The following is a 10,057-nucleotide window of genomic DNA, read 5'->3' on the forward strand; positions in this document are numbered from 1 at the left end:
CCTCAAGCAATATAATGATAAATAGCAGACCTGAGAAAATGTCCTTGTACATGTCAGCTCTTACCAGAAAAAAATGAGGGTGGGTTCTTTTCGATACAGAACATCTCACATCAAAATAAAATACAGAATAATGTAAAAGATAAATAGTAAATAGTAGGATAGATTTAAAAATTAAAATAGATCAAAAATTAAAATAACAATAATACATAAATAAAAGTGACCATCTGAGTACAGGCAGGGAAGAAAGAAGAGACAACAGCATTAAAAAGTAGTTTGTCTATTCTGGTGTTATGATCTCTATCTGGAGGTCGTGTTTTTGTTCTATTAAGCACAGATCACCATTACCGGTGTGTTATTTTTGTGCAACGTCACACACTTAAAAAATAATACTGTGTCTCCACCTTGTGGCAGAGAAGTGCTACGGCAACTGCACTCCGTTTCCTGTTCAATATGGCAACCAGGTGGGGAATCTGTAGCGCGGGGAAGATCAGTCATGACTTCACTGTGGCCCTGAAAACTCTTCCTCCTGAAGACCATCAGGTATCAGTATGAGTATATGCGTAGACACAAAAACATCTCTGGTTTCAAATGCAAGACGTCTCCTCAGGACTCGGCGAGGCTTCTCGCTCCGTGCAGACTGCCTGTATCTGTATCTGCTGTTTCTGACGATCTGAAGTTCACACTGTTACAATCAGGTCCTATTGGAATGTTTTATGCAACCTGCCGCCTAACGGGCTAAATGCCACCGACACTGGGCATCAGTGAATTTATATCATAGACTGTACAGTCAAGCAGTTTGCAGCATTTCGAACACTTTGGCACGCTTTCTTTTATTATTTTTTTTTACCGTAAAATCCGCACTAAATGGGCATCTACATTTTCTTTGCACTCTATAACCTAAGTATTACGGTACGTTTTTTTCCCCCCAGCAATAATTACATTGAGGCAAAACAGATTCAAAAGCAGCTTCAGATGATAACGTTTTATCTATTGATTGATTGATTGATTGATTGATTGAGTGATTTAACGTTGAGATAAATAATATGAGAGAAACTGTAAAACAGTTTTAATGAATTTATTTTGCGAGTCTGGTAAATTTCCATCCACCAAACACTGGGAAAAGCCCAATAGGGCTAGCATTCAATTAAGTATTTGAGTAATGCAGAAAATGTAATATGACTATACTAAGTCCATATTCCTGCAACAAGTTAGATTGTAACGTTGGGCCTTTCATTAAGTTGGAACAGGAGCACTGTGTGTAATATATACTATGCTGCAACTGTATTCACAGGTGGTGGCTGTGGCAGCTCGCAAGTTAGAAGATGCACAGGGATTTGCCAAAAAGCACAGCATCTCCCGCGCATACGGCAGCTATGATGAGCTGGCCAGAGATCCAGACATAGGTTGGTTTCTGTCAGACCTGGGTCAAATTAGATTGACTGATGGCTCTTTGCATTTGCTATTTGAATTTCTTTGAGCACCAGATCTAAGCGACTTGCTGTTTCAGGACACTTCAGAGTGAGTTAAAACTTTACAGTACAGCAAACCTCAACCATCTGTTGAATCTCCACTCATTTCCAGTTTAGTTTGAACCACAGCTGTATAACTTTCCTGTTGCTGTTTTACTGTTACATGAAGTTTGACTGACAGAATAATCTCTCTTCCTACAGCATGCTCTCTGGTTTGTGTGTTTATGTGTGTACAGATGTGGTGTATGTTGGAGTTATCCACCCTTACCATCTGATCACTTGCCTGCTCTTTACGAACGCCAAGAAGAATGTGCTGTGTGAGAAGCCGCTGGCCATGAACACCAAGGAGGTGAAGGAGATCCTGGCCTCTGCCAAGAGGAATGACGTCTTCCTCATGGAGGTAGGGAGGGAGCAGAAAGACAGACATTCTTTTTACAAAAGTAAAAAGAATGTCCTCGTCATAGCTTTTATTTCTTCTTCTCCATTTGTCCCCTGTAAAATCTGTGAGCTTGGGATGTCAGAGTTAGAAGTTGATCTACTTTATTCTTTGTTAGTTACAGAAAGCGTCTGCAGAATGTTTGCAGCGTTGTTACGTGGTACTTCTTTTAATATGTTTCTTGTTTCTGTGAGAAACAGGTCACACTACAAATTAACAGTCATGTTTTGCATCTATGCAAAATGAAGGCAGCATTTCTTTTTTTAATAATACTCATTTGATTACAATTTTTCAAATCAAAATATAACATCCAAATGAAATCGTGGATGGATTAATTCACTGATAAGACTTCTACTGTATCTGTGTTGATATGTAGCAGTAGACATTTTAAAACAACTGATTTCATAATGATTTTGTCAGTTGGCAAGATAACAAGTCACATTTTAATCTCAGTTTAGTATACTCTACCGAGGGTAGTCTGTCTTCACTTCAGTTGAAAAGAGCCCTGAAATTACTTCTTCTAACCAACCTATCTTTTCCATATGGACTGCCTATATAGCCAACCAATATTTTCCTTTGCCATACATGTTTAAAGGCCTATTATGATTATTGTATATTTTTTCTCTTTCTATGATCGTTTATTTTCTCCTTTGTCTTTCTTGTCTGGTGAAGACTCTAGGCCATTTCACATTGAATGTATGCGCTTAGTCTGGTAATGATTGTGGTTGTGTATACTTGCATATATTATGAATCAGTTTTCTTGATGTGTGTGTAAAATTATTGATAAATGCTTATGAATTGTGTAAAGATTACATTGACATGATTGTTTCCTGTAATATGCTGCCTGGAGAATGCCACCTTTCAAGCCCCTGGAGAATTTTTAAGGAAATCCTCCTTCACATTTCCCTTACAAATTATATACATGGATTTCTCGGCAACGTCATCACTGCTTGCGCACACAGCGTTAGCCTAGCCTGCTAGGTAAATATTACGACTGCCTTCGGAGTTGAGTTTAGTTTATTTATGGAAGGGGACAGCGCAAATTAATAAAACACATGATTTCACATGGGTTAAAAAAGCCAGAGTTAGCCAAAAGGCTATTTTTCATCTGTAGTCCCCTGCCTTTGATGTTAAAAAAGGCTTTTTAAAATGCAAAAAAACAAAACAACAAAAAAAAAACCACAAGCAAAACAAAAGAGACAGAGACAGAAAACAACACAAGACAAAATACAACACATAACTTAGCATAAAACAAGACACAACAGAAAAACAGAAAAATATACAACAAGGCAATACAACATGATATAAAGTGAAAAAAATATAAATTAGAAAAGACACAGCCATTAAGAACAATAAAAACAGTATTAAACTAGGGGGAAACAAGTAAAATTCATATATGTTGACTCAAACTAATAGAATAATGAATAGTGTTAGTGCTGACATGTATATGTATGGACCATCCAGTGTTTTAGCTGCTTAGTAAAAGATGTATATGTGTTTAACTGTCTGATATGGTTTGGGATTGAGTTCCACTCTCTTGACCCTCTGATGGACCAGGCTGACTGACTAAAAGAACTTGTCCGCAGCAGAATAACACAGTCTCCTCTTGAGGATCCCCTTGTAACTCGAGCAGTATCTGATCTTCTGTTGATATAAGCAACAAGTGGCGGTGGAGCTAGGTTGTGAGTGACTTTATATACCAGACATACGTTTACATAGTTCATTAGGTCTTCCCAGCTTAAAAGCTGGTACTTCTTCAAAATTAAGCAGTGATGGAAATGCTTAGTTTTTTTATCTAAAGTTTTTATGGCTTGTTTGTATAGTGATTCAAGTGGTTTCAGTGTGATATTGTTGGCCTGGGACCAGCTTGTCAAACAATAATTCAGATGGGTGAAAATCATAGAATGTAAAAACATTTTGGCAGCCTCTGTAGACATGTGATTTCTGATGGTACGGAAATTAGCAACATTTAACCTGATTGTTTTACAGATTTTTTTCACATGTGATTTAAAGGAGAGGTTTGAGTCAATTAGCACCCCAAGATATTTAAATTCCTTCACAACCTGTAATTTTGCACCCTCAACCATTATGTGATGATCACTTGTGGATCTATTGGTTTTAGAAAAGAACATGCTAACTGTTTTAGAGACATTTAGTTGCAGGCAGCACTCTTGTAACCATGTTGTAACATTAGCAATGGATCTTGTGAGCTTATCTGCAAGATCTGCTTTGGATCTGCCATGTACAAATAAAACCGTATCATCTGCGTACATTATGGTTTCAACCTCACAGACAGATGGAAGGTCGTTAATGTATATACTGAACAAGAGCGGACCAAGAACGGATCCTTGCGGGACACCAGTAGATAAATGCATCGACTTCGAGCTATGATTATCAATGGAAACTGACTGAGACCTATTGGTTAAATAAGATTCTACCCATGTCATTGCACTATCACAAAAATTAAATGTGGATAACTTGGCAAGCAGAACTTTATGATTAACAGTATCAAAAGCTTTCCTAAGATCCAGAAATACTGCACCTACCACACCACCCAAATCCAGAGATGATTTTATTTTCTCTAAAAAAAGGCAATTAGCCATGTCTGTTGAGTGTTTGGCTCTAAAGCCAAACTGCATTGGGTGGAGAGGGGTGGAACTGTTTTCTAGATGGAAAACAATCTGCTCAGCTACCCATTTCTCAGCAATTTTGGATGCTGTCGGGAGAATACTGATCGGCCTGTAATTACTTAAGGAAGTTGAATCACCCGATTTGAGAATTAGGGTGACAATAGCTGATGTCCAGGCATTTGGGAACTGTCCAGTTGATATTGAGAGGTTAATAATCGATGTAATACGATTAACGAAAACTGAGCCGAGGTCTTTGAGCATAGTCGTATCCATCCCAAACACATCTTTTGCCTTAGAAGGTTTGAGTGACCTAATGATTCTGATGATTCCTGACTCAGTAATGCTTTTTATGGTAAAGGCAGGTTCTACTGTGGTTACTGGATCCACTCTGCCATGATCTACTAGGAAACTATTTGATATTTCAGCTACAGAGTCAATAAAATAGTGATTGAGGGCCTCTGCTATTTCTGTTGGCTGTCTTAGGAAAATTCCATTGTGGTTAATTTCAAGCATTTTTCTATTGCTGTGATGTTCCCCTGTCAGTTTCTTTAATTGGCTCCAGATCATTTTAACATTTCCTCTGGCTTCATGTAAAGCAGCAATAAAAACGTTTGCCTTGGCTTTTCTAATTTCCTTCGCTACCCTGTTTCTTAACATAATGTAGTGAAACTTGTCATGATAAAATGTTGTTTTAATGACTTTTTTTAGAGCAAGATCACGCTCTTTCATCTTAAATGTTATCATTTAACCAAGAGAGACTGTTGTTTTTGGCCATATGTTTAATCTTACGGGTAAATTTTGAGATAATTTCATGTATTTTGTTTGAAAATGTTAGACAATCTTGTTCCAGATTATTCCCTAATACCAGCTCATTCCAATTTACCTGTTGGATTGAGGTTTGGAAATTATTTTGCTCATTCCTTGGAATTCTATAAGATTCTGTTGCAACCAGTGGTTTAAATTGTTTGTTGTTTAGCTTCCTGGACACTATAATCAAGTTATGATCAGACAGTCCTGTTAGCATATTGAACGATTTTAAGGTTCTCTCAGGTCTATTGCTAAAAACTAAATCAATCTGTGTACTGGTGGAGTTCGTTATTCTTGTGGGCTCTTGGATTAGCTGTGTGAAATCCATCCCATCCATAACCTTTTTCAGATTTTTCCTATTTGGTTTATTCTCCCAATTTATATTTAGGTCACCCATGACAATTACCTCTTTCTTAAGATTGCATTCTTTCAATACATTATCAAGTTTTTTATAAAAAAATCAATTTTTATACAGTCATGTAAAAAAATAGGACACCCATGCTAAAGTTGACTAAAAAGAGGAATAAAAAAATCATCTTTTGGAAATTGATCTTAATGCCTTAATTAATACCATACCTAGAGATTGGCATGGTTTTATTTCAGTTAGCCTAATAGCTGGTTTGATTTGCATTGAGAGATGATTTTATGGAAAGTACCCCATGCCAATCTCTAGGTATGGTGAAGGGTATGTGATGATGTGGGGCTATTTTAATTCCAAAGGCCAAGGGAACTTTATCAGGATGCATAGTATCCTGGATCCATGAAATAACTGGCCTTTAAATAAAAAATAAAAATAAAGATCTGCCTGCCTCTATGGGAATTTAACATAGGGGTGTACTTACTTATGCCCCCTGTATTTTAAGGAAGAACATTTATTTATTTACGATACATTATTCATTCACAAAGAAAATTGGTGTCCTTAAAGATTGGATTTTTCCTCATTTTTTTTAATTAAGGCATTAAGATCAATTTGCAAAAGATGATTTTGTTATTCCTCTTTTCCAGTCCAAATTCCAGTCCATTTTCATTTGATACATTTCATGACAATTAAAAATATTTTTAGCATAGATCATTACCCCCCCCTCCCTTTGAGGCCAATCTGTCCCTTCTATAAATATTATAACCTGGTACTGATAGAACTGCTGAGGGTGAATATTCATGTAGCCAGGCTTCAGACAGGCAAAGAAAATCAAGATTAGATTCAATAAGAAGATGTTGGACTTGGTCACTTTTTGACTTGATGCTGCGTATGTTTAAATGTCCACATAATATACCTTTTGGCTTTGCTTTAGGGTCCCAGATTAATCTTATATCTGCGTCCACGTTGTCAACATAAGACCTGTGGCGTTAGTGCTCCTTTTGTACCATAATTTTATTGAATGAAATCTTAAGCTTCGCTCCTACGAGATGGGTGGGTTTTTGTTACGTTGCACACAAAGCTGTACGTATGCTAGCGGACATTAGCTAACGTAGCCGAGACAGCTGCAGTAGAGTTTCGGCAAGCTAACCACGACAGTGTTGGTGCCCTCTCGCCCACAATCAACATCTGCTGCTAAAAATAGTCAACCTGCAGTGATGTTTTGAAATGGATACACACATATCGTAGCTTTTCCCGGAAATCCTGGCCATTATTTCAAGGCATAAACCAACCATAGGGGTACACTCAGGGGTAACCCTGCTGCTAACATTGTCTGTTACATTAGCCTAAAACGATAATTATAGCCATACATATATATCACAGTAACACTGCAAAATTAAAGACAGACAAACAGATCCAACTAAAATCACGTTTTATTGAGTCAGCAGTTATATACAAACAATAAGGAAAGCTTCAATACTTAAGGTTGTTGCAGTAGCGGACCAGCTCACCAATCTGGCTTTCTGCCCCTGATATGCGCACGCACCCTGTAATGTTTGTAAACAGGAAACCCGTGTATATTGTATCTTTTAAATTTATTTATATGCGTAAATAAAGAAAAGAAAAGGGAAAAAAAGAGGCATAGTTAAAAGACCTTGAAAATGAAGTGAAGTTGTATTGTTTGAGCTATAGTGTAAGTCGAGACCTGGATAACAAAACACCAAGCACATATGTAACTGTATGAAATGCCTCCTGCCCTTTGCTCTAGGCTGTCTGGACCCGATTCTTTCCAGCCTCAGTGGAGATCAGACGCCTGCTGGCCCACGGGGAGTTGGGAGAGGTGAAGATGGTGAGATCGGAGTTTGGCGTGCCGTTGATGCACGTGCCGAGATCGACACAGAAAGAGCTGGGCGGAGGCGCAATGCTAGATATTGGCATCTACTGCCTGCAGTTCATATGCATGGTGTATAATGGAGAGAAGCCAGAGTGCATCCAGGCCACGGGGACCTGCCTGGAAACAGGTAATGACAAAGAGACCATTAGTGTCTCACAGATTTGATTTCTGAAGCTTGCTTCATTAACGTGGGGATGTGTTGTGAAAATAGCTGATTCATTTTCCGAAAAAAAAACAAACAAAAAAAAACAGCAACCTTTGTTCACATGATATGAGTCTAAAGTGCATTAAGAAGCATGTTGTAATTGCAAAGTAATCCTCCTCACTTCTGCTTTCTCTTTAAACGCATCACACAGGTCACACAGGTTGACAGTGGCAGGATAGTTACCCATTGACCTCAGTCGTATACACTCGTGTGCAGCTTCTCATACTATAACAGAATGGAATTTTTATTATGTTGGAGCTTGTAAAATCTTTGCCAGTATAATTCCTGTTGTCTGTGAATTGAGACGTTTTAATCAAGGGACTGTGTTCCTGTCTGATAAGACTTCACCTCTGATGTGTTAACTGGCACAATAAATGTTAAGGTTTGATATCCAGATACCTAGTCACGCCCTGCATTCTTATCTTGTTCTAAATGGCATTCTTCTTCAATGTAAAGCACAGTGGAATCAACATTTTGTTTGCAGTGGACGCATGGAAGACATGTTTCACTTTTTTAAAACTATGTCACTAACTTCACGTTTTGTTTTATTATCACTTCATCAAATGTAAATCACATTTCTGTATGTTATTGCAGGGGTGGATGAGACTGTAGTTGTCACTTTGAAGTTCTCCAAGAACAGGATGGCAGTGTTTACGTGCTCTTTGTGTGTACAGCTGCCCAATGACGCCATTATTAGTGGTACAAAGGGCACCATCAGGGTAGGTTATTACAGCCGGGCTGCTTAATCAAATACAATTCAAATAGTCTGAAATGCAGAACCAGTTTGCACTATGTGCATTTACATGTTGAATATAAAATGAAAGGTTGGTAAGTGAACCAAGTATTAAGGGAAATTGGGAGTTAGGAGGGAAATTGTGGAGTTAAATAGCTGTTGTGTAACACAAAGAAGTATTTTCACTGCACACACTATACTCCATCATAATCATATGTCTACTGTTATTGTTTTTTTTAGATCCCTGCCCATATGTGGTGCCCCACATCATTAGTGGTGAATGGGAAGGAGACCCAGTATCCAGTGCCAGAACCCTATTTGCCTCTCAACTTCCTCAACAGTACAGGGATGCGTTACGAAGCAGAGGAGGTTCGACAGTGTTTGCTTAAAGGTACAGACATTCATAATATTTTAGTGTGTATCTATATCACTAAAATAATTCATTTACATATTAACACAATAACAAAAACAAGCATAATCAGCAGGTAATGAATAATCAGCGTTTTTTGAATTTTCACTTATATACACTTTCAACACAAGGTGGCATCAGAAACACTGAAATCTTAATGGCCACTATGTTCATACGTGCAGACTGAACAGTACACTATACATGTTCTGACAGTGTGATATTTCCTATGTAGGGCTGAAAGAGAGTGCAGTTATCTCCCATGCTGACTCTCTTCTGCTGGTTGAGGTGGAGGATGAGATTCGCAGGCAGGTCGGGGTGACGTACAGCCAGGACTGCCAGTAAACGTTGAACATGAAGCTGGATCATTCCCCCTTGATAAATAGAAAAAGTATGGAATGGAAAATAAATGGTTCTTTAGGTTTTAACTGGACTTTACGTGTTTTAACTGGACTTTACATTAATTCACTCATCAGTGAGGAACATGGTACACTTTTGTGAGGAAGAAGAAAGCAAATCTTGACCCTTTTCTTATTTGGCTGACCAGGATTTGTTTTAGTCTCTCCAGAGTTTTTCACCTGAATAGATACATCTTTATTTCCATTGTATGCAGTACAACAAAATTCTGTTGGAGCCATCCTCTCCAAATAGCAGCATAGATTAAAAAGATATATATATATATATATATATATATATATACACACACACACACACACACACAGTGGGGAGAACAAGTATTTGATACACTGCCGATTTTGCAGGTTTTCCTACTTACAAAGCATGTAGAAGTCTGTAATTGTTATCATAGGTACTCTTCAACTGAGTGACAGAATCTAAAACAAAAATCCAGAAAATCACATTGTATGATTTTTAAGTAATTAATTTGCATTTTATTGCATGACATAAGTATTTGATACATCAGAAAAGCAGAACTTAATATTTGGTACAGAAACCTTTGTTTGCAATTACAGAGATCATACGTTTCCTGTAGTTCTTGACCAGGTTTGCACACACTGCAGCAGGGATTTTGGCCCACTCCTCCACGCAGACCTTCTCCAGATCCTTCAGGTTTCGGGGCTGTCGCTGGACAATATGGACTTTCAGCTCCCTCCAAAGATT

The 10,057-nt window shown here is 37.9% G+C and overlaps 1 protein-coding gene across 1 annotated transcript; it reads left to right on the plus strand.

Moving 5' to 3' along the window:
• Positions 1-433: 433 nt before the first annotated feature.
• On the plus strand, positions 434-9,366 carry dhdh.2 (dihydrodiol dehydrogenase, tandem duplicate 2). The gene is made up of 7 exons (XM_078252676.1): positions 434-540; positions 1,292-1,403; positions 1,706-1,869; positions 7,469-7,721; positions 8,394-8,518; positions 8,773-8,923; positions 9,174-9,366. The coding sequence occupies exons 1-7, from the start codon at positions 451-453 to the stop codon at positions 9,281-9,283; spliced, it is 1,005 nt and encodes a 334-aa protein (XP_078108802.1). The 5' UTR covers positions 434-450; the 3' UTR covers positions 9,284-9,366.
• The last annotated feature ends 691 nt before the right edge of the window (positions 9,367-10,057 follow it).

This window comes from Sander vitreus, chromosome 1, assembly GCF_031162955.1.
Source record: "Sander vitreus isolate 19-12246 chromosome 1, sanVit1, whole genome shotgun sequence".
In the NCBI taxonomy this organism is placed as follows: Eukaryota; Metazoa; Chordata; class Actinopteri; order Perciformes; family Percidae; genus Sander; species Sander vitreus.